A 24,437-nucleotide genomic window follows, 5' to 3' on the forward strand; every position below is an offset into this window, starting at 1 on the left:
GCAGACCAAAAGAGCAAAGCAAAATTGAGCAAAATTTAAATAAGCAAAACAAGGTGATTTTCATGCTACACATATTTATGAAACAATTATGGTCATTTAATTCTCTAGGAAGAACTCTGGTTAAGTGAAGCAAAGGAGACTTTAAAGAACTTTGTGTTTTACATAAACAGTGCTAAGAAGATTTGCAAAAATATATACTAAGTCCTCAAGACTTATTAAAATGTATCTTTGTCCTTTGACCATATCAATCCACTGCTGGGGCCCCTCATTTAGCAAATCAAATTCATTTCATTATTACCTTCTTCTCTCTTTCTCTCTTTGTTATATCACCCCATTGTCCTCTGCTCCATGTTTTCACTGCAAATCCCTGGATACAGAGTTTCTCACTTTATTATATGGGATAACATGAAAAGGTRTAACAGATGCTAAATTACTGTCTTAGGCCTCAAGATGGTTTTTCTAAATATAAATTTTAAATACAGTTACAGTAGTGCAATTCTTAGGTGACATTCTGCTTGCAAAATGGGAACCAACATTCTTCATTTATAGGTTGGTCATTCTCAGCTTAATTTTCTGTGTACAGAAATTGGACTGTCCTCYCTCATGTAACTTCAGCCAGTATTTTCACTGTTTGAAATCCTAGTTATTTCTCGGAATAAAAAGAAGCAAATATCAGTTGGCTCATTTAAGAAGCACTCTCAAAACAGGTCACTGGAGGATCAGAAAACACTTAACAAGAAAGCTGTAAACAAAAAAGTTGCTACTATTTTCAAGTATCACGGAACAAATAGGAAAGGCAGGAACTGACAGGAACTTGCAGGGAAGCACACCATCCTCCTACAGCCAAAGAAGCACAAAGTTCTTCAGAAATGGAACAAAGAATAATTAATTAAAGTAAAAAAAAATTCTATTTTATGTTTAATAAAAGGAGGATACTAAACATCTGAGATCTATAATGTCAGATTACATGCCCACTTGAGATTATAAAAACATCTGAAAAATGTAGTAATCAGTAATTTACATTTCTCAGCATCCTATAGTGAATAGGTTATTGTTTTGTATCACCTCAACTTTTTAAGAACTGAAAGAAAAATCTCTATTTGGTGTTTTGTTGAATTTTGCTAAAGTCRCAGAAATCTTGTTAATGTAGTAACAGACTTTCAAAGATTTATGTGTGCTACAGTAATTAATATTTATTAATCAGTTCAGCAGTTCAACAGAATGGAAGTCACTAGAAAATGCTGGAAGGGTAGAGCAGAGATAAACTGTTATATGCCATGCTTTAACTACATCACACTCAGCTATTAAAGAATAAAAACCGGTTTAAAGAGAAATATTTCAGCAGACTAAAGAGTCACAGGCTGCTGTTCTAGACTACAGCATGGATTAAAAGGACAGTAAGTGACCTTAAGATTCTTTACAGCTCCTTCTATTCCACAGCATTTTTCACTTTATAAGAGATTTTACCTTTAGGAACCAATTCAATGGCAGTGCCTGGAGACTTCCAGTTCACTTAAATCGGGGTCGGATGGGTGATGGCTGTTATACACATTAGACTGGGAGAACCCTCTGAGTGCTTCTKGGAAGTCAGCAGAGGGGAAGGACTTTTAGAGGCTGAGAGTGACTTGCTGGCACAGACAATAGGACATGGGAGGTTTTAAAAGGCTCTGGCTGTGACAGTTGGAATGGCACAGTGTTACTGGGAAAAAATGAAAGGAAATTTAAAGGAAGGCAAAGCAAGATAAGGCAAAGTAAAACAAGATGGCATTTCTTCATCTACCTCCAGGAACATTTTGAAAGGTTGGTTTGACACTTGACTCTCTTTTTTTTCCTCAGAATTAAAGTAAACAAACAAAATCAAATCCTGCCACTTAAATTGCCCAGAACATTTCCCAGAAATATACCCCTCGTTTACAGAGATTTAGAATTTATATTATGGGAAGGTATGCAATTCTGTACTAAGCATTACTTCATGCTCCTTAGATGTGTTTAATTGGCAAGATGAACAGTGARAAACATAAAAAGCTGAAGGGTTTGATTAATCAGTGCACTGTGTGCCATTTTGGACCATACAACACTTGTCACATCTGAGAATCTGATTCAGGGTACTATAACACCTTGACAGAAGATCAGCAGAAAAAAATTATACCACTACCAAAACGTCAATTAAAAGAAATTCCAGTAAGGCCATGCACATGAGAACTTTGTGGACGAGCTGTCTTACTGCACATCTGTCTTTCATGGTACATTTGTGATGAATGACATTGAAAAGAAAATTTTCAGCCACCTTTGTTTTGGTATTGGGCATTGCAGCACCAGGTCTGCTCAAGGGCTTATGGGTAGCAATACAAATTTGGGAATTCTGAATTAATCCAAGTTGGTACAAGCAAGCCATATAGGTAAGAAATGGGGAGAAGAAAGAAGGAAGTTGCACCATGATTCTCTTTCCCACAAAATAAAGAGTTGTTTAGGTTTTGTTAAATACAGAGCCTACAGCATGTTGCAAAATCATGCATGGGGTTGGGGGCAAGGTGTGCATGACATCATCTCATGTCTGAGTGGCATTGCTAGTGTTTGGAAGAGCTGATGGCACTTTATCAAATATAGAATAGAGATAGAATGCCATGATTACACAGTGCAAAACGCTGAGCTCTGTGAGGGCACAGCCTGTTACCATGCAATGCTCATCTGTGGAGCTGCAGCAGAGCTTCTGGAACTGCACGTGGTGCTGGCGAAGCAGCAGCACAGACTTTAAACACCTATTTCCAAAGCACTGTAAAAACTAAAGCCTATCTGTCAGTGGCTGTGGCTGTGGAGCAGCCAGTGCAATATACTAGGAGACATTAAGAACTGTCAGACTTCTAATCTGTAAAGCTGATGAACTGTATAAGGCACGATATTAAAAGGGGAGAGCTCTCTCCCAGTCTCTCTCAGCTGATATAAAATCTCATTTTGTCAGAGGGTTAAGTACAAGGATCAAATTAATCTCCCAGTAATTAACGGTACCTGTGTTCTCCAAAGCATCTGGATAGTAAACCCTCGTTATATAAAAAGATAACTGCATGTCTCTTCCACAGTGAAGTTAGCAGTAAAATTGTCAGGGCTTCCCCAAACCCAGGTATATCAAGGCCCATCTCAAACAGCAGATTGGCTCCAAGCCTGCAGCACCCACAAAGGTCCTGTCCCAGTGTTTCACAAATAATTTGAGCCCATTTTTCCTACAATTCTGCAGTTCTCTGAGTTTTCTAAAAATACCTCTTTCCTTCACATGTTARGAAAAACAAAAACTACAGAAGTTGTATTTCTAAATAGTTTTGAATTAAGCTAGGTTGCCATTAGTTCCAACCAAATATGCTATGAACATAGTGGTTCAGTGTTCAATCTCCCTATAGGCCTCCTCTTTTATTATCCTTTACCAGCTATTTATCCTCTCACACAGACAATGGTAGTTCCAGCAGACAGGTAGAGGCCATGAGATTAAATAAAAGTCTCACGGTAAAAGATATTAATATATTCAAGATGAAGTGACACACTGGATAGGGATGTCATTTCTGTATAATAGCACTCTTCTCAATCATTTATGGCTAACTGGTGTTTTCTGATAAGCAGCTCTTGATGTGAATAGAAGCTATTGTTGCATTATTGCCTGGGCTTCATTTTTACTGAATTCAATCTCTGACAATAGCTTTATAGGTTTGCAGCTTCTGTCATCTCCTTTGCTCATATTACTGTGTTGCTTCCTTCTGTAGAAGAACAAGCTGAACAGATCTGTTCATTGGGGAGCAGTCCCTGCTTGAATGCAGATGCCTCTGARGGGAGCCATTTGGGTGTAGCAGAACAGCATAAATTACCACAGATCTCCTGTGTTTCAAGTGTGCTCTGTAGCCATTGTCAACTCCCACCCTCCAACTCAGGCTTTTCAACATTTCTACACAGTAACAGATGAAAACTGCAACTCACTTGAAAATTAGTTACTTCAGATAATGCTTGTTATTAGCTTGAATCTTTTCTTCCTGCTTCCTTTAAGTTTATTCAGAAGTTTTAGACTCTTTTCTAATCTTATCTGAAGCAGATATCACATATATGTATGTATTCAGCTSTTTGATAATTTAACAATACGGAAAATACTTCAGCTGTGAAATTCATGTAGAACTATACATAGTTCTGTAWAGCAAAGACAATACTATTTGGTTGCTATAATGAAACTACGCATATTATCTTTATGACTATGTGCATTCCTCAAAGAGCTAATAAAAATATGTCATTTGAGTTTAAAAATTTATAACTTCATTGTTCTTACAATGATTTAAAAAAATAAATTTATATTTGTTTTAAGTGTCTGGGTATCTTATGGTGTTATATTGTTACATCAGACAAAGGACAGCACATTATGTCCCAGTGTAGGTGGAGAATAACTGAGTGATATTCAGAGACATAATGTTGGTTTATGAGAATCAGTTGTTTCTAGAAGAGGTTTGTATAAAGAATTGTGCAGAACTTACAGTATTTGAGGGAAGACCATGAAAAAAAAAAAGCAGTAGCAATGATTTAAAATTCTTTAGAATAAAACCTACAGCRTTAACTATCCACTAAAATAGAAAGGATTCCTGAATATCTAATAAACATTCTGAACAACTGCTGTAGGAAAACTACAAGAAACACTAAAACCGCGCCTAGACTGCTGAAGATGGAAATCTCATGACTGAGCTTATTATCTAGAGTAAGTGCTGTGGTACAAGAAACTTCCACTGAACTCTGTTCAAAAGAGAAGATTATCTGCTCAATTGTAGCAGTTGAAAAAGAAATATTTTCTTGAAATCTTCATCATCACATTCAAAAACAAATGACTGATCATTTGCAGTGTTTTCTTGTTGAAGGAAGTCCTAAAAGGGAAGAATTTGTGGTATCGAAATTATGCTRTAAAGTAGGAAGTGCTATAATGCAATGTTATGCCTCATATTTGGACCTTAGGTGACAGCAACATGAAATATTACATATTGTCCTGGAAGAAAAATTCCATCTGTAGTAGTCTGATGGAAGTAATCCAGACACCTGCTAAAGATTTATTTGAAGAATATTTACTTGCTGAATTGTCCATGTAATTTTCAGTTTATCTAACCAGCAGCTTATGGCCTGCTGAAGACAGATGACAATGTTGGCTGAAAAAAAAAAAACCANAAAAAAAAAAAAACCAAAACCAAAGCTAAACCAAAACAGAAAAACAAACAAACAAACAAACAAAAAAACTGGTCATTTTCAATCTATATTAAAAGTCCTTGAAAACAGAAAAGCATTGTTTTAGTGCTTATGAAAGATATAGTCTTGATTTTCATGTAGTGGTTTTCCACAGGAGTCAGTAAGAGATTAAGAACACTCTTTTAATCAGTTAATCAGTTAATCAGTTAATCAGTTAAGAACATTCTTAAGAATGAAGCAGAACCAAAAAGGAGCCTATTCTCAATTGTGTTTTGTATTTTCGGGTTTTTCTTCTGTCGTTCCAGAATGCATTTTATTACCAGAAAATAAATTGAGGACAATCATTTCCCTCTTACAGGATGTGGATGCAAATTTTCCAAGTGAAAAGAATACCTCTGTAAGATTCAGTGAGGAATTTTCCTGATAATAAGCAAACATATGGGATAAAGATGCAGTGGGAGTCCCAAGCARTTTCTGCAAATATTTTTAGGCAAGTTGGTGCCAAACAAAACCAAAACCATCCCCAGAAATTTTTGTGTAAATTATTTTCTTTGGAAAGTTTTCAAAATTTGAATGTAAAAAAAATAAGCCCTCAATATATGGAATTCTAGTGAAGTACTTAAAATCATAATTCTAGAAATTATTAGCACGTCTAACCTTTAAGGTACAAGAAACACATCTAAAACCAAAGAAATAACTACTTTAAAAAAAAAAAAAAAAAAACTACTTTAAAAGTGAAAAGCAGAAATTTTGTAAATGCAGTTGCCTGAAATTTTGCGCTGTGCCAAAGCATACTGAATAATCATTTGCTTTACTTWAAAAAGTTGAAGAAAAAGGTGAATTACTCTTCCTTACAGGTATCTTAGCTAGTTGAATCAATATATTTTTTCTTTATTTTTATAAAGTAACTAGATTACTTAGACAATTTTTCAGAAAGAAATCCAGTTAAGCTTAAATGACAACATAACAAAGGAGCTGTTTTTATGAGAGTAAAAAAATTGAGTTGAAGAAAATGAACATTTGCAAGTAATATGGTGCAAAAAATTTCTGTATCAGGCAGTTCTAAATATTAAAAAAAACAATCAGAATGGCTGAAATTTGGTTTTACTGTAAAGATGCATGTGCTGTTTAGCATCTGAAATATGAGACAACTATTTTTACCCCAGTGTTGAAAAATGCATGTCTTTCACAGAATCTGAAACTAGTAAAAGAGTATAAACAATGTTAAACCACAAATTTTCAATTTTCCTGATACTGAGCAAACAATACACAAATCCTTCAAAATCCTGAATGAAACCTTAGCACCAAAAGGACATACCACAAGATGTTCTCTTACAGATGATCAGCAAAGACTCTAGTACAAATAACAAATTTATTCCTAAAAACAGTTCTAGAAGTGTATTTTCTGTTYCACATGGACTTGTTCAAGGTAATGGCATTGCTGGGAAATACAGCAGTTCGCCGGTTTGGACCTTTATGCAAAATGCAAACTTGACTTCACAGTTCTCCAGGCCACAAAAATTATTGAATCTGAACATAAAGAGTTCTAGGAAAGTAATGGGAATAGTTTCTTGTTTTTGTTGGATGCAAAATGGATGCAGAGATCTCCAGCTATCCTCCMGATGACAGCAAGTGATGGAAAAAGGAAAGAATCCTGACTCTCTCTCATAATTTTCAGCTTAAAAAGCCGTGTRTACCATGCAGTGAGAAACAAGCTTTACCCTTCAGAAATGCTATAACCTGCTAGAATTGCCTTCCTCTGAGAAATAAGRACAGAGAAGGATCTCCTGGGGCTGCAGATGAGATGAATATGTTTTAACKATATAGGACTTAGATGGAAACACCAGCATCATTTTCATGACAGATTACTATAGATCTGTCATTCAATTAATAAAATAATTTAATAGTAATTTTTATTCCAAAAATAATTCTGGAATTTTGGGGATTTATGTGCTGAAGCTTTTTTTTTGGTGTTGGAGGGGACTTTTTTGGTCTGTTAGTGGTTGTTTTGTTCTTTGTTTTTGGGGGGGGTGGTGATTTTTTAGTCTTGTTTTGGGGTTTTTTTTTTGTTTTTTTTTGTTTTTTTTTGTTTTTTGTTTTTTTTTGGTAAGGAATGGTTCATTGGATTGGTATATGGGAGGTTTGGTTTGTGCCTTCCATGCTGCAGCCATTTCCACCCCTTAGCTCACAACTTAAACCAGGATAAAGGGAAGTGAAAATGAGACAAAAAGAAGAAAAGCAAAAAAAACACTCTCCATTTCAACTTAAACAAGTGCAACAATAAATTGGTTTTATGATCTTGCTATGATTAGGAGTAGGGTAAATACTTTTCTTTTTAGAGGACAGTATTTAATTTCTTTTCCTTCCCTTTATTCTCTCTCTCTCTGCCTTTCTCTACCCACCCCCCTCCCAGAATAAGTAGGGGAATGCTGGTAGGGAATGAAGCACTGCAAATCCCAGGGTATAAATAGCTCTGCCTGAACCTAACAATAATTCTGCTGCCACTGACACAGAGCAGAGCAAAGGCAAGAAAATACTGTAACAGTATTTGTCATGCTTGTCAGAGGGAACACTTTTCTACCTAAAATATTGTGAGCAGAAATGTGTATCAAATGATTAGGTCAATTTTCTTCAGCTTGATACAAACGTTTCATGGTGTCTGTTTGTGCTAGAAATACTCCTCTCTCCTTTGACAGTCATGTTATTTCACACTTAACAAATGTGTCCATAACTATGTCACCCAAATTCAACTGCAGCTGCTCTGATATGAGRATCAAGATAACAAATTAAAACTCTTAATGAGATAATTTGGGTAAATGACACTTGATACTTGTTTTGCTTTCTCCAGTGTTGTGGTTGAAACACTGGACAAAAAGAAGGGATTTGGGAGATGATTTGAGATATTTGGAAGCTTTTCTTGATTGTGGTGCCTCTATGACATGGGAAAGTTAAAGTTCAGGTACAGAGAGGGGAAAAAAACAAAACGGCAAACACGAAGTGTTTGGAGTGAAGATGATGCCCATACAGCAAGTTAGGAAGCAGGGAAACAAAATATGTTCAGAAATCAAGCAGATGGAAAGAGTGCAGTGGACTTCAGCAAGAAACATTAATAAGTGATTCAGGTGTTTCATGCAGAACAAAAAGATATGCTCCAAACCCACTTCCAAAACGTGAGGCTTCTCTAGAGAGAACGGCGGAACGGAAGGAACTTGTGAGACTGAAAAATGAAAGGGAAAAGACCAGAAAACCCTCACGAGGGTCAGAGCTCATTACACCTTTTGCAGTTGCAGAAGGGAAAAATTCACACAAGGGTTTGATCAATTAAAAGGATCAAAAGGGGGATTCACTATTAGTGAGACTAGAAGTAAGGAGGAAAAGGGAAAGAAACAGATAGGAAAAGGATGAAAACACTGTAGGACACAGTTCAGAGCAAAGAAATGGGCTGCTCTCTGTCCAACAAAAGTGTGCTGTAAGTAATGTGAAGATTCATGAGTTATTACTGAAGGAAAAGTGAATTTTCTCCCACAACCTACATATTAAGAATCAGATACTTGATGCTATTTAAGTCCTTCAGTGGAGATCAAACACTAATCCATATCACACTGACACTTCAATGCCTTTCATGCATGGTGGCCATCAAATCCAGAAAAGTGGTGCRCAGCATTTGTCTTCTACTTCTGAGGAAATCTCAAGAAACCACTGCTGTAAAGTGTAATACGCAAATGTCTACAGATCAGTAAAAGACATGTCAGTGTATCTATGGAAACTTGTTACTTATTGCTACAAATTTTTATGCCATTTCTTTGATAGATTACTTTGCCACTGTGTGTTGCTATCAAGGTTTAATGAGATTTTATGAAGTTTTTTAAAGTGATTTTGTGGARGGACATCTATGCCTCCACAGTAAGAGCTGCCCCATCACCAATACCACCTGTAAGAAAAAGATTCTCAGAGAGCTGATAGCTAGCAGAGAATGTAAATTACTGTTGTAACCTTACGCAAAAAGGAAAATTGAACAAGCAAAGTGAGTGGCACTTTCTTAATTAGATTTTAAAGATATTTAAGACAGCGTAAAGACAGCATAACTCAAATAAGGATCTGCATTTTAATATTTTTCAGACCATTCTTGTCAGTTCTTTCAAGACACTAATGCATGGATAAAGTGCTGTTTAGTGCTCCAAAATCAATTTGCTTTCATTTTATTGCAGATTCTAATGGCTGTCTTATTTMTCTGTATTTGTAGGCAGGCCCTTTGTTGAACCTCGGCTGATTTTAAAGAAAAAAWTAAACTAAATAAATTCCCTGAGTCTAAAATTTCCAGTCAGCTTCAAAAGATCCCCATAGTACTCTTTCTGTTTACTTAACACAATAATACTATTTTTCAGACTGTGGAAAAGGTAGCAAGGCATCCCCAATTTTAAATTCATGTCACTAAATAGGATGTATTTCTCATCACTTTGCTGCTWTTTAGTGTTCAATCTGACAACCTGGTCACCTCCCCTAATCTTGGATCACTGCAGCCAACGTGCAGGTCTTTATGTAAGTTAGTTACCAGCCTATACTTATCTGCTTCTGAACTTTGTTAGAGGTGTTTAGGGWGAGAAGAGCTGTGCTTGTTTCTCTTTTGATCAGAAACATGAGCTCTCTTGGAGCTCAGGTTAATTCACCTGTAGGCATCTACATTGTAGGCATGTACATGTTGTCATCACCATCCTCAGAGTTTRCCAAAAAAAAAAAAAAAAAAAAAAAGGTGTTAAGAGCCTTGAGGTCACCAAAAAGCCTCACTGGCCCTGCCCAGCCCTCGGGTGGACCCTCTTCCATGAACGCTGCCCATGGATCAGGATTCCCATCTCAGCTCAGCCCAAAGCCATCAGTCCCTGCCTGGGTGGTGCAGCAGCGGCCRGTTCCCAGCTCTGTCTCTGGATGGCCCTGGGTTTCAGCCTTTCTTCCAGCTCTGTCGGTGCTCTTAGCTCCTCCTGCTCCTGACAGGACTCCCTGGGTGCACCCAGAACATGACTCCCCACTGTGCCAGGACTGGGGCTGTTGTGGAGCCTGTTACCAGCACCCAGCTCTGCTCATTCTCAGGTGCTGGATGACAATGCTCTGTCAGTAAAGTCACTGGCAATGCTGGGGTCACGTACAGTTCTGTTGGAGTCACCTTCAGGATGAAGTGTCACCCCAAGGTAGAAAGCTGAACTTGTCTCTCCAGTATTCTCCAGTCTACCCTCAATTTTTTTTTAAGATCAAATATCAAACTACAAGTTGCTGGTGTTTATGAAAGGTGCAACAGTGTTCATCCATAGAGTACTAAAAGTTTACTCCTCTCAAGAAATTTAAAACCCACAAGTTTCACTGATATGGCCAGAAATAAAGAGAGATTTGCCTTCCTTTTTCATATACTTTACTTCTGCAAACTTTTAAAAATGAGTCTTATTTATCCTTAATAATCATTCAATGACCTTTGAAATATAGTCACTWACTACAGTACATCTGCACCAACACTGCTTACGAGATGCTGTATCTTGCTCATATAAATGTACACTCTCTTCTGTTTCAGTTGTAGAAAATAAGAACAAAATCTCATTTCAGGTATTTCAAGTGAATTTTCTTTTTGTCATCCACTTCATCCCCCTGCCACTGCACAATTGTTCTCCACAATGTATTTTCTAAGAGCTCTCTTGATGTATGGTGTCTTCTATTGTAACTTTTGTGCTACTATCATTCATTTCCTTTATTGCAGAAGACAAAGACATTTTATTGGCATGCTCCTTTCACTTAGTGTTTTATCTACTAACTTTTTCAAATACAAATCCTTCACAAACTTTTTCTGTAGTTTAAATAAGCATTTTGGTGTYGATGACTGTCTCCCAGTTAATTTGGTTTGCCCCATCTCTCAATCACCTGTTGCATTGTCTATTCTAAATTCAATTTCTAWACATTTTGTAGAGCTGTGGTGCACTGAAGTGAATGTTAAAATCCCTGTGAATTTACTGATGATTTAATCTGATTTGCCTTCAGTTCGAAAAAAGTATTTCTACATTAGCTAAAGAATACAAATAATAACCCCATGCTTAAATTTAGCAAAGGACAATGTATTCTGTGACTGAAGCCGCTGTGTGCTTAACTAATTGTTTAAGCAAGGATCTACATATGCTGCTCAAYTTTCATCAAATTTCCTACTTCAAACTATTTGATTAAAAATGATGAGCAAATTATTTTTTGGCCATCTGTGCTATTGCTTAATAAAACAGTTAATAAAAACTGTTTTCTTTCTTTGCAACAGTGATATATATTAATGGATATACTGTGAGGAATTTATTCAATGTTGTCTCAAGGTCTATAGGAAGAAGAAACCTGAATCAAGTTTTACCAAATGCAAGTGTCCTGTTCACTGGACAACTCTACCATGTAAAAAAAAAAAAAATCAGTGTTCAGCATTCACATTTTACCTCTGAAGATTAAATTCATGCCTGCTTGGCAACATCCTCTACCTCCAAACATAAATTCCTCAGTTACTCAACATCTCAGTGGTAAAATCTTGCTGCTATTTCTTCTTTTGGCATATGCATATATATGTATACATGGCATATTAACTAATACATTCAGGTAAGTCCCAGTAGTTTGGGGCTATGTGATGCATGGACCTGGGTGCAATATTTGAACAAAGCCCTTCCCAGCTSTTGGGCCTCCTGGAGAGATTCACCAGCATAGGATAGTCCCACACAATGCACAGAGTGCTCAGCTGAGATGTAATCAKCTATGGAGTGAGTTCATCTCAAACCAGAAGAATGCAGCAATGGAGCTCRGGAACTCCAGCCATTGTCCCTCATCCTTTGTGCTACATTTTCTTACAGAATTTTGTGTAAAAAAGACAAAGGTGCTAAAACTTCAGGCAGTGTTATAAATCTCTCCTAAAAATAACTTAAAACTTCACCCAACCATTTTCATGGGTCRCAAAGGGTGAGGGGTTTTGATGATACATGAGTGACAAAAGGTATATTAGTGGGGGCTTTTTCCCTTCAGTTTCTGGAGCACAGAAGGAGGGCAAGTAGACCACTGCTGTGAATGAGGTKGTAAAGACTGTGTTTGCACCTTTTGTCTTGATCATTTATCATTAACTAATTATATAATTCAATTTAATAATTCGAACATGCCTCAAAGTACCTTTGAAGAGGACACTTATCTCATAAACTTTATCTAACATTTATTGTGGCATTGAGGTTCAAGATATGTTAAGCAAGACAATTACAAAGACAAGTTAAACAAAGAAAGCTTTATCCTTGAGCATGGAATTCCACATCTTTTTAAAGGTCTAAGAGCAGACTGCCATACATTATGGTTTTCTCTAAGGGCTCTAACCCTTTATTTTAAGAAGTGATATAAATAAATAGAATATAAAACTGTTTGCACTCTGAAGTAATTCAGTTACACATTGTACTTTCTCAGAACTACTGAAAGTGCTTTTGGCACTACATGACAGATATAAATTTTATATATGCCCTCCCTCCTCACTGCAGTTAAGARCAATGACAGGATATTGTGAAATAGAAACATCTGTGTACTGGTAGTTGTTTTAGGACTGTTGAATCTTATACTAAATTTTTAATTCATAGTTCTGCAAACGCAACCTCCATCTCTCAATTTTAGCTGATTTCTTTGTCATAATACTTCTTATAAAATCTATGACAATAGTAATGGCAATAGGAAAGACCAGGAGATGGTTTTCTATTRTATTCACTACCATGGTCTCTTCTATGCATTTCTATGTTACTCTTCACAAGGCAAATAACCTTACACAAATTCCTCATCCATTGCAATGGAAAAGRAAATGGATTACATGAATGATTTTCGTCTGTAACCCAGGTTTGGTTTAGCATTCAGAAGTGGTTTTCAGTAAACCTCGCTTCATACTGTAGTACAGTGCACACTGACAGATGTCTACCTCAATTTCACCTTGTGATTAATTAAAACACACTTTCTCTTACATTTCCAAGAAGTCTCCAACTAATTGTCATTCACTCTGAACATATCTAAGCTTAAACTCTCTCTTAAACTCTTTACTGATGGCCTGTGGGAATTCCTAACCAAGGTCTTGGCAACTTAGWCTCTGTAGACATAAAAAGGAACCTGAAATCAGTTAGGATTAGAGCATAGGAAATCTTCTGACCAAAGTGCATTCAAACAGTAGTCAGATGAGGCAGATGGACCCACTAAACAATTTTCTTGTCATCCAGATCTTCACCCTCATTTTGTAAGCTTTTTCTGCCCTGCTGAATCTTATAGGTCTGCTTAGTTTTAACTTCAGAACTTTGCATCACTACTTACCTATCAAATTTACAAATACCAAAATGGTAATTATAAAAAAGGTTATCTGCTTCCACAACTAGSTCCTCAAGGACAGATCAAAATTTACAGGAGTTATAAGATACCCATATACAGTCATATAACACAGCTGTACAGATCTCTAAGAACACAGTTGAAGACTCTCTTATGTGTCCTCGCAAGTATTTAGCAACTGGAATACAAAATCTCATAATGCAGTGTGGTAAGAATATATCTGAGGTTAGTTTGGTCCACTAAATGAACAAATTGCTTGAAATTGGTTAGGAGAGACCAGGTATTATTATCACAGGAACTGTTGCTGTGTGTCCAGGCAGGAAGGGCATTGACAGGCTCTCCAGGCTCTGAGGTTCACACGTTAAAGGGGTAGAAACCTGTTTCTGACTCTTCCATGCCATGGCAATAACACAGATTTATCAAGCTAGACATGTAGTCATTGCCCTTGTAATCATTTGCCAACATCTTAGTTTGAAAAATCCCCACTAATGAAATAATCYTTTGCAACATTAAAATAATTTATACTTAATTTTCTTGATTAAGAGAGAAAAATCAATAACTTTTACACATTTAAACCATGTTAAAGAGAGTACCATTGATTTTTTCATCTTTTCTAGCTTCCAAATACAAACACTTCTCATGGATTAAATGCTTTGAAAGATACACACTCAAAAATATTTTCTGAAATAAAAGTGGCAATTTCCTTTTTATAGTTCCACCTGCTAGATGCTAAACATTATAATATATTTCTCAAAACTGAGTTCAGGTTGTTGTGTTGGTTTGGCTTGGTTTGGTTAATTTTTTTCCAAAAATCATGATGTCATCACTGCTAAAAAGTACTGGTAGATATTAACACTTCATATCTGGAGACCTCAAGTATTTTGGCATATAAAAGGGTAGGAAAAARCATCCTTTAATAATGATCAGCAAATACAAGCTTCATATAATCTATTTAGTATCATTTTTTCCAAATCTAGTTAAAGCATTTTCCTTGATCATTGCAGCTTCTTTGTAAATCCCATAATTTTCTAAACCAGACTTCCATTGCCACAACACAGTCCTGCTGTTTGGAGACACCTGACTTTCTTGAGATCACCAGAACTTCTAAATGACCCAACAGCTCCACTAGAGCAGAGCTGAATGAACTGAAGCATATGAGCAAACATGTATTCTTGTACAATTTTTTGCAATTCCCACTTGCTTTTCTACCCACTGACTGATTATGTTTCCATTGACTGCGAAACTGAACTGAGRCATTTGCGTTCACTACTTGCCTTTGTGCTAAGATAAGCTTATTAATGCACTTTGCAAGATTTTTCAGGATAACTCTGAAAACTGTTGAAGTATGATATTCAATAGAATAAATTTAGTTGYAAGAAAAACTGGTAATTTTTGCTAACTTTGATAACCTCAAATATCATAATCCAAATATTCCCAGTATAGTAATCCATTTTTCATAATGGCTTTCATTTTATTATAATCCCTATTTCAAATCATATTTTCTACCCCTGAAGAATACATCACATTGCTAATCTTTTCCTTACCAAAARCCATGAAATTGGAGAATGAAAATCAAAATAAAGTATGTAGTCCTAAAGTTTTTCTTCAAAGTTTAAAAGTGACCATTGCAAACACAACTTCAAAAAAACTCTACATGGTTTCTCTGTTTGGGAAAACAAATCAGTTTATGTAATAGCTACATTTTTTTCTCTCCCTCACTTGCTTTAATTCTACCTTTGGTATTCTTATGCTGATGAGCTCTGTTAGGATAAAATCTTCCAAATGATATTTAGGTTTTTTAGAAAATTTCAAACTTTAGGGTCAAAGCTTCCCTCTCAYAATATAATTCAAATCACCTTCACCTCTGTGAAACATGTATTTCTCCTAATTCTTGCACATAAGCTCATGCCTTCCCAGCACACATACTCATAATTCTCACTGATGAAATTGATTTCCTCTGGAAAAAAAAGATAAATGTTGTTTAATCTCTGGTTTTCTTTTTGAAAACTGACCTGGATGTTCAAGAGCTACAGTTGTTTCTGAGTCATAAAGGTATATGGCCTTAGAGCCTCTGGCTACAGCTGAAAATTGGGTTTAGTAACAACTGCATTGTTTTTCAGAGTCAAAAAATCATTGTCAACTTAAAATACTACAAGCAATCCACCATTCARTATTGCTGATCTATCCGTGAAAGATAAGGTGGGTAAAAGTCGTGACTTTAAACTTTTATATAATATTTATGAATCAAAATTATGTTTCAGTATTAGGTTTTGAGAAATCAGACAATAAAAGCCATGATACCATATCAAGCACCTGATGCAGATATATGTATTAAAAAAGCAATATTTCAGCTCCTAGTTTGGGAATGCTGCATGAAGAAGAGAGGTATATGGTAGAGTACAGGAAATTCCATTTTTATATCAATGCTGAAAACCCACAGTAGACAGGAATTGCATTTTCCCATAATACAGYTTCATCATATCTAAGAAAAAAGGTAACAGCTGATCAAAACCAAAGAGCAGTGCAGTTGCAACGAATGCCCATCTGGTAGACTTAAGTTTGGGATAATTTGAGAGATGAGGAAGTACAGAAAGTGCATGAAAGTGCCTGCACGACTAGGTGTGGGATAAAGTGGACCTAGACCCTGATGGGACTAAAGGATTTGTAGTTCTAGGACACTGTGGTCATGAAGAACTAGTGAGTCCTAATTTTAATGTTTCCCAGAGCATTCYAGAATTAGAGAAAAAGGCATTCAAAAGAAATCCCACAGTTTTGAGACATCATTTTCAGAGAATAAGTAACTCACAATTTCTTTTCTAATATTTCAGTCTTGTATTTCTGTAGTGCTGAGGTCAAAATCTTCATGAAAACATTTGCACTTTTTTAATTCCTTCTAATTAATTTTGGACATATATATCCTGGTATTGTTTTAGCAGCTCCACCATATGATCAATGCTGGCTTTTGGAATATAGTAAAGTATTTGGAGCTTGGCACTAGGTAGCGACAGAATGGAAACTTTGTTTAATTAAAAAAAAAAAAAAAAAAAAAAAAAAAAAAAAAAAAAAAAAAAAAAAAAAAAAAGAAAAAAAGAAAAAAAAGAAAACAAAAAAAAAGAGTGTGAATCAAGTAAAATCTTCCAAAATTTCAATTCTGTAAAAAAGAGCTGGAGTAGAGAACTCGGACTGGAAACATCAACAGCACAGTAGATCAAGACACTGTTTTTGAGCCCAACCTACAAAGCTTTTCTGSCTAAATGGTTTTGCTGTCAAGGATATGAAATAATGGTAAGGTAACTATAAGATTTTAGGACTGAGATTCAGTCTGCATTTGTCACCAAACAGGACTTTACAGAAGGATAAGAGTTAATGAAAAGCTGCCTGTAAAATCCTATGGCACTGAAGAGAGAGAGCCCAGATAATATAATTAAGTTAATCTTGAAAATTCTATGGAGTCTTGAAGACTCCTCTCACTGAGCAAGTGAGATGATTGAGAATCTTGCTTCTATAATATAATACCATTTAAAAATTAATGTCCAACAGAAAGGTAACAGGTTGTACATGAAAAATTAGCACACACTTGGTAATGACAAAATTATCTTAAGGATGACTAATATTTCTTAATACTAAAAGGGTCACCCTTTCTTTATTGCACTAGTGCTAATTCTAAGTGCTAAATTATCAGGATCTTTATTGAGGTTTTATGGTCTTGTTGACTTTTAATGTTGTGATTGAACCATGATTTCTAACTTCCCCCTAGTACTGTGAATGGCAGAAATCTATTTTGCTTTAAAATGTCAATMTTGAAGAGGGCTGAGTGAGTCTCAGAAGTGTTCGCCTTAGAGTCCCACAACTGTGAGACCATAAAATTCACCTAAATATGAGTGAACTGCATCTGAAGAATTATTTTCAACCAATTTGGGGGGGGGGGGGGGGAGTGGAATTTGAATAAATTCTTAAAATGTCACAATGTGTAGGAACTTATTCTGCACTACTTCACCTAATTTGCATTTCTACTACAAGGTCATTGAAAGAGCTACAATAAAAAACTGCTGGTGAAATGTAGTCTCTGTCATTTTCAAAAAACTTTTATATTAATCCACTACAAAATTTCCTTACTAACAACAAAACAAAGTAAAAAATTCTAGAAAGTTGTTTGGTGTTTTGTTGGGTTTTTTCCCCCTTTTAGTTTTAGGAAGCTATGGATGCCTTAACAAAAGGTACTAGAAAAATGCAATGCATTATGTACCCTCTGATACTTTGAGACAACACAAAATGATCTGAAAGCAACAGAAAGATTATTCTTTGTACTTAGATGTGAGGTTTTCTCAGGCTGAGAACAGTTACACGGATTATTGAGTATTTCTGGTTGTGTTTTCTGTTCAAAGAAAGGATCAGAACTTAAATTTAGAAGCAACTACATGGTACAGAGTTCACATCATTTACAGATGCACACTGGCCTCMACCATGGTACTGCCCAAGTGGACCCAGCTCTGAAATCTTTCACTGTTTTCTTCTGTATTTATTTTCTGGCATACTGAAAAGTCACCTCGCTCTTGACAGTCAAGTTTCCAGGGAATTTCTCTAATAAACAGATACGTTGCTTTATTTTCTAGGATAATAATATGATGTTGGAGGCTGTGGCACACAGAAGACTCCATGTGGGYTGTGCATGCATTAACTACTTCCCTTGAAGAACATTGCCTAAGACAACATATGCCATTTGAATCTGATTTTAAAATTAGGATGAATCAGTGCTATGTTCTGAATGTAACATGCAAAATGCTGCAGGCTCAAATCCAACATTGAACTAAAGATATTTTTGGAAGTGTAATGCTCCAGATATTGTTAAAGACCCACTTTTAATTTAGTTGGAATGCTGAAATTAATTTTTGAAAGTTGCAGTGCATTTTTACATACTCTTTTATGTGGTTGTTGTTATTTGTATTTGTTTTCACTACTGCTAACTTTATAAATAAATCAAAAAATATCAGACTGTTGTTTAAATCAGATACTTTTTTCTATTTAAATGTTAGCTGTGGAATATACAGAAAAAAAGCCGTTACATTTTTCTTTTGTGCATGTCAAAAGTGCATGACAAAATATCTGACAGMAAGCCATTAAAGCTGAAGTTTAAATAGCACCGAATTATCTACTTTAAATGCCTTTGCCTCTATATGATCACTGAAACCTGTCAACTTCTCCATGTTCACTAAAAACAGTACTTATTTAGGTCAGGATATTTTGAATTCAATAGACCAGTAAGTTGCAATTTCTATTTTGATATGAAGAAAAAGCACTCTGATATGATCACTGAAAGTCTGTGTATATAATGTCAATGTCAAAGGACACTTACCATGGTCTTTCACTGGGGGAATAGCCCTCTAAGACAAAAGCATTTCTGCATCAATTTTACTACAAGTAAAGAAAATGTCTATTCTTTCTAGCTAGAAATCTAAAAAAAAWTGTGACAATAGAAAAGCATTACTCCTTTAAATGTTTATCATTTCTGTTTTACCTTTTCTCACCTGTTATTTTCTAAGAAAAGATATGAGGTTGGTGTGATAAGATTTGATAAAAAAAAAGATGTTCCTTTGTAAGAAAACAAAATGTTTCCTTGACAGCAGCAATAGTCACATGGCAGCATCTCTCCCTCTGAAGATGTGAAAAAGAAGGAAGCTGTGGATCAAGCTTCTATTAAATTTACCTTCCTTTGTACTGTTTGGCAATGAAAGCAACTGTAACAGTTGGCATTCTCAGGGTCAATGTGAGTCTTTACTAATCTGTAACAACATCTTCTCAGTCCTTTGTTCCCCACAGAGAAGGCAAGCAAATTGTAAATGGAGAAAGCTCCTCAGGGAAGCAACCCAATAGAATAGGAAAAAGTTAGTCAAGGTTATGGGTTATGCCAATGGGTCTACTGTGCATGACAAGCACATCCCACATCTTACATATGAAGCAYTCCTTCACCCTATGGAAAAGAACACACTGAAAAAATTCCTCKCCTATTACTAAGGAAGTAATGAAAAAGAGGCTTATGAGGCTTTAAAGAATGAATTATTTGAAATTTCTTGTTTATATTCAGAAAGTAAAAGCAATATGAAGAGATCTTTAAAATATCAAGTACTTAAAAAAAACCCACTAATACCTTCTAATTCAGAGAAAACAGATTTGTTACCTTATGCATGTCTGGATGATTATATTTCTTAGATGCACTAAGAAGATCAAACAAGGAAGGACAGACATTTTCAAACAGAAGGTATTGGCACCATTTACACTCCAAAATCTCTCTTATATACAAATTAATGCATTTCTGTTTGCTAGAGACAATCCTAGATTCACCKACCCTCACTCTGAGAACTTGACTGTAGAAAAAATATTTCAAGCTGGTTCTAGAGCTTTGTAGAGGTTTCTCAGTTTCTGTTACTTGTCTAAACTCCATCTCCTGTGCTTTTCCTCTCATTAAAATACTGTGCTCACMAGTCAGTGTTTTAAGCATATGAATTCATTTTACAGTTTTTAGCYATTAATACTGAATGTGATATTACAAAAAATTAAGCTAAGAATGACACTGTAAATAATTCAAACTGTCTTAGTTAATAAATTACCCTTACTACCCTTTAAGGCAGACATAGCATTGTGTTTCTGAGAGGTAAGGACAAGTGTAAGGTATTCCTCATATTTAATTTCTTCAGAAACAGGTYTTATTTTAACTATTTCACAAGAAAMRTTGCACTTGTTCAAACYAGAAGYTGYTASAAAATGACACTTCTGAGCAGATTTTTTGTGCTTTATTATGACTCCAGTGTCTTTAGTCAAACTAAATCTCTTGATTTTTAAGAGGAACCTCTTAAAAATATCCATAACACTACTCTGTAAATTTATCTCATATATCCAGTAGGAAAACTGGACATGCAAACCAAAATATTTCTCTCATTCACCTTTTCTTTTCAACCTGTTCTTTTCACCTCTTTCAACAGCTAAAGATGTAGAAAAGGCTAAATGCATGACTAGGAAGAGTCTATAATCCATAGACATGGAACAAAATATGTCTCATGAAATACTGTTGGAGGCTGGAGAACACTGCAACAGCCAGGAATCAGAACAGCTATGAATTCTGTGATATTACAGACAGAATCCCTAGTTGGTGAATTTGATTGAAATCATTTCAATAATAGAGGTAGGTTACAACATTCAAGAAACTCAATATAAACACTAATGGAAATGTACCTTGTTTGTTAAGTGAGGCAAATTGCGAAATTTCTATATGAAGTTTTTCAATTAATTTCTACAGTCTTTAAAAGTCATTATATATGCAAATAGTTTGGTACAGTCTGCTTCAATTTAACTTGCCATAGCAAATAGTTATAGTCTGCTTCAATTTAACTTGCCATAGCAAATATCCTTTCCTTTTGTTTACTGAATGACATTGTCATTACTGAGTGACACTGAATAAAGAAATCCATTTTGAAATAGAGAATGTCAAGTGCTGCTAGTAACATCACTCCAGCATTTATCAAAAACATTAGTATATTTTCATCAGTAGAACCAAAATACTGTGAAGATCATGATTTCTTTATAACACAGACTGYATTGCATTGTATTTCTCAATGTTTGTTACAATATATTTCCTCCTTATCAAATCAAAATTTTGCACACAATCAGTGCAATCTGAAAGATGCAGTAGTTTCATTCAACTGTAGATTTGCTCTGTATCTGATTAATTCTCTCCTTATAATGAAGTTGTCATAGCAATGCATTTTTAATAGTACTGATTCATATGCCAGTATGTTCTGGAGACAGYGCTCTTGGTAGTTTTTCAGTGTTCAGTTGTGCTAAATTATAACATTAGCAAATACAAAAGTACTGGTCAACTTGCTCARGCAGAAGAACAAGTGATCAGACTTAAGACAGGCCAAAGCATCATCTGATATACACCACAGAAAGCAACAAAAAAAATTCGGGTGGCTCAGCTCAAGAAAGTAAAGGCAGATCATATATCTGCTTTATTTTCAATATAAATGCTTAGTGATTAAAAAGAAAAAATACTTAATATTTAGAAAAAATAGGTGATTACACCTTACTAGGAAGAAAGAAGGTGTAGTGGCTTTTTCTAAAGGTGTTACTCTCATTTATTGGTACTTCTACGGTATACCAGGCAGCTGTGGAGAAAATCTGGGAAATTATTGTACTTTTTTGATAGCTTTAGAATGTCTTCTTCTCTGTCTTCTTAACAGATAAATTAAATTACAAATATTTATAAGATTTCAAAATACCAGGAAATCATCCTACAAGGGCTAGGACTATATGYCTAGGCTGTTTCCAAGGCATTTACAGCAAGTTGTGCTCAATGATCTTTGTGGGTCTCTTCCAGATCAGTTTATTCTGTAACTCTGTGATTCTGTGAATTTACATACTTCACAGTTACATACTGTCTGTAAGAGTAAAAGAAAATTGCCTGATATTCCATTCATTTTTTGAATTCAGAATGTGAAGAATTATGTGCATTATTTTCTAGYATCAGGCAAAATGTAAGTGAATTCAATTGAGATGAAGATTAAATGGTGTTAGCTTATTTCTGTGGATGAGAAAGAGGTGGAAAACAGAGAAAATTATTATTTTCCTCATGGCTCTCTAGAAAGCATAAGGCTTGAATTCTGAAGAGTTGTTTGAGAAGATCATTGCATAGCACACATCCTCTAAATGCTCCTTCAAAGGACTGATGAAGGGGAAAGTATATTGTGAACGCAATAATTGACCTAACTAATAAAACTTAATGAAGATGTGTATTGATTTGGTTATGAGGAACTCTTACCCTCTAAATATATAAATGCAAAATGGTAATTGTTCACTCTGAAGTTTCTGACCTTCCCTGAATGTTGTGAGAAACATGCCTAAGTCAGACTAGAAGCTTGCAAGCAAGGAAACATTTGCAGCTACTATAAATTTAACACACACTAAATTTACCTGTTTCATATATCCTAAAGAGTCAAAAATTAAACCAAATAAAGGGTGTTGGGACTGAAGCACAGTRGAAATCTAACAATGGCCAAGATAAAGTTGCTAAGGGAACTGTGGGGTGACGGAGTTAAAAAGGGACCAAATAGCTAAGCAGAACATTTGCTTTCTTCTCAATTCTTAGTATATGCATTTTTCCTTAGGATCAAAGTTAATCCTACATTTTTGRGTGTCTGAAAAAAAAAATAGTGTAATATTCAAGCTCTAGCTGCAATGCAAACTGAGATTTCCCAGAAAATAAATATAGTAAGAAATCTGATGATACACGCATTAATAAGTGCATATATCCAATGYATGTATCATTGTTTCACACTTTAATCAATAAATACAAAAATAATATTTTCCTTAATCATTGTAAGCTTTCCCTTCTAAGMTGTTGTTGCTTTGTTCTTCAAAAAGAACATATTTGAAATTAACAGATATTACAGTTTAATGAAGGAATGAGCAGGCTACTTGGACAATTGGGTTCTTAGAAGGGCCCATTACCAGAGCAGTAGAAGATGCTGAGCATGGCTGAGGTTTCACCCCACACATTCACAATTTCTTCTGCTGAGCCTCAGGTCTAGTGGGAGGCAGAGCTGCTCAGCATTTGGCCTCCTACTTACGTGCAGGTAGAATGAGCTTAGTGAATCCCAAAGTAGCTGTATTYATCCTAGTTAACTACGGAATGCAGACCACAAACAACACAAGTCTTTTCTGGCCTAAAAGATCATTTACATTACACAGAAAGAAAAAAACTGTTCCTTGGTGACATTTTTTCTAGTTTACATAATTTTTTTCAGATAAGGAATATAGCTCTTCAAGACTATCCTTAAAATTATTATGTGTCTTCTTCTGACCATCCTCTGTGAATTAAGGGCTAGTCACCTGACGACAGTCATTGGCAAGGTGCAACTAAAAGAAGAGGGATTCTGTGGTAATTTCTGCATACAGGAAAAGGCACGTGCTCATGGAGGAACGTTGTGTTTATTTAGGTCACAAAGAGTGCTAGACATGGAACACATGTGGAGTTGGGAATGGTGATCAGTCTATACCCAAACCCTGAAGAACTATGGCCTTGTAACTGATGATCATAGTATGCTGAGGTTAAATGAAAGTTGAACCATTTTCCACCTTTCTARTCTGTTTTAATGAACATGACCTCATTCACTTTCTTGGATGTATACCAAGATTAAGGTATGAACTGTCAATGTAGGATACTTATAATTTAGTTCTTTGCTGCTAGACAAAAGCTCTGAAAAATTTTAAATGTTTGAAATGTACTTTATTCTGTCGCACAAACWCTCTCTCAGGAAGGTTTAAAAAAAGGGAAACTTTCAGATACCACAGGTCTCAGTATTGCATTGACMTTTACCATTAATCATAACAACAAAACAATGTCAGAGTGAAATGGTGAATAGGCATGCAATAGCAAAGTGAAAGAGAAGGAAAAATGCTAGATATTTTAAACAATCTTTTGTTACTATAGCCCAAGACTTCCTCCTGATTCTTTTCAAGCWGCAATAAAAATTATATTAAATATTTAAAATGTGAACAGGCAAGTTTACTTACTGTTTCCTGGATGCCAGCGCACTGCATTTAAATATGCATTACAGTAATGGAAGAGAAATTCATGCTTAGATCGAGTAACTTTTCCTTGAAGTAAGGGTAGCAGATCATGYCCATCAATAATCCTGAGTAAGAAAGCATTTCAAAATCAGAAAAAAAACCTCAAATCTCACTTTACTGAGAAGATATTCTAACTCTGCGCATCTGCTGCCTAAAAAAACCAATTGGCCACCTCCAATTTATCAATTCAGAAAAAAAAACCTTCAGGTGCTATTCGCTTTGATTTTTACATTACCTAAGGAGACAATTTTATAATTTGCCATTATGAATAGTTGTTCCCT

The 24,437-nt window shown here is 35.4% G+C and overlaps 1 protein-coding gene across 7 annotated transcripts in view; it reads right to left on the reverse strand.

Annotated features, from left to right (window-relative positions):
• Positions 1 to 24,437, reverse strand: part of STS (steroid sulfatase) — a 105,081-nt gene that overhangs the window by 13,931 nt on the left and 66,713 nt on the right. For all 7 annotated transcript variants that reach the window (XR_008967041.1, XM_057389914.1, XM_057389922.1 and 4 more), the window contains one exon: positions 24,100 to 24,221. Coding sequence is in view for 6 of the 7 variants with exons in the window: in XM_057389914.1 (XP_057245897.1) it covers positions 24,100 to 24,221 (122 nt within the window). In the remaining variant the exon portion in view is untranslated. The remainder of the gene's footprint in view (positions 1 to 24,099; positions 24,222 to 24,437) is intronic.

This window comes from Malurus melanocephalus, unplaced genomic scaffold (assembly GCF_030028575.1).
Source record: "Malurus melanocephalus ecotype Western Australia unplaced genomic scaffold, MMel_1.1 scaffold_1, whole genome shotgun sequence".
Taxonomy (NCBI): domain Eukaryota; kingdom Metazoa; phylum Chordata; class Aves; order Passeriformes; family Maluridae; genus Malurus; species Malurus melanocephalus.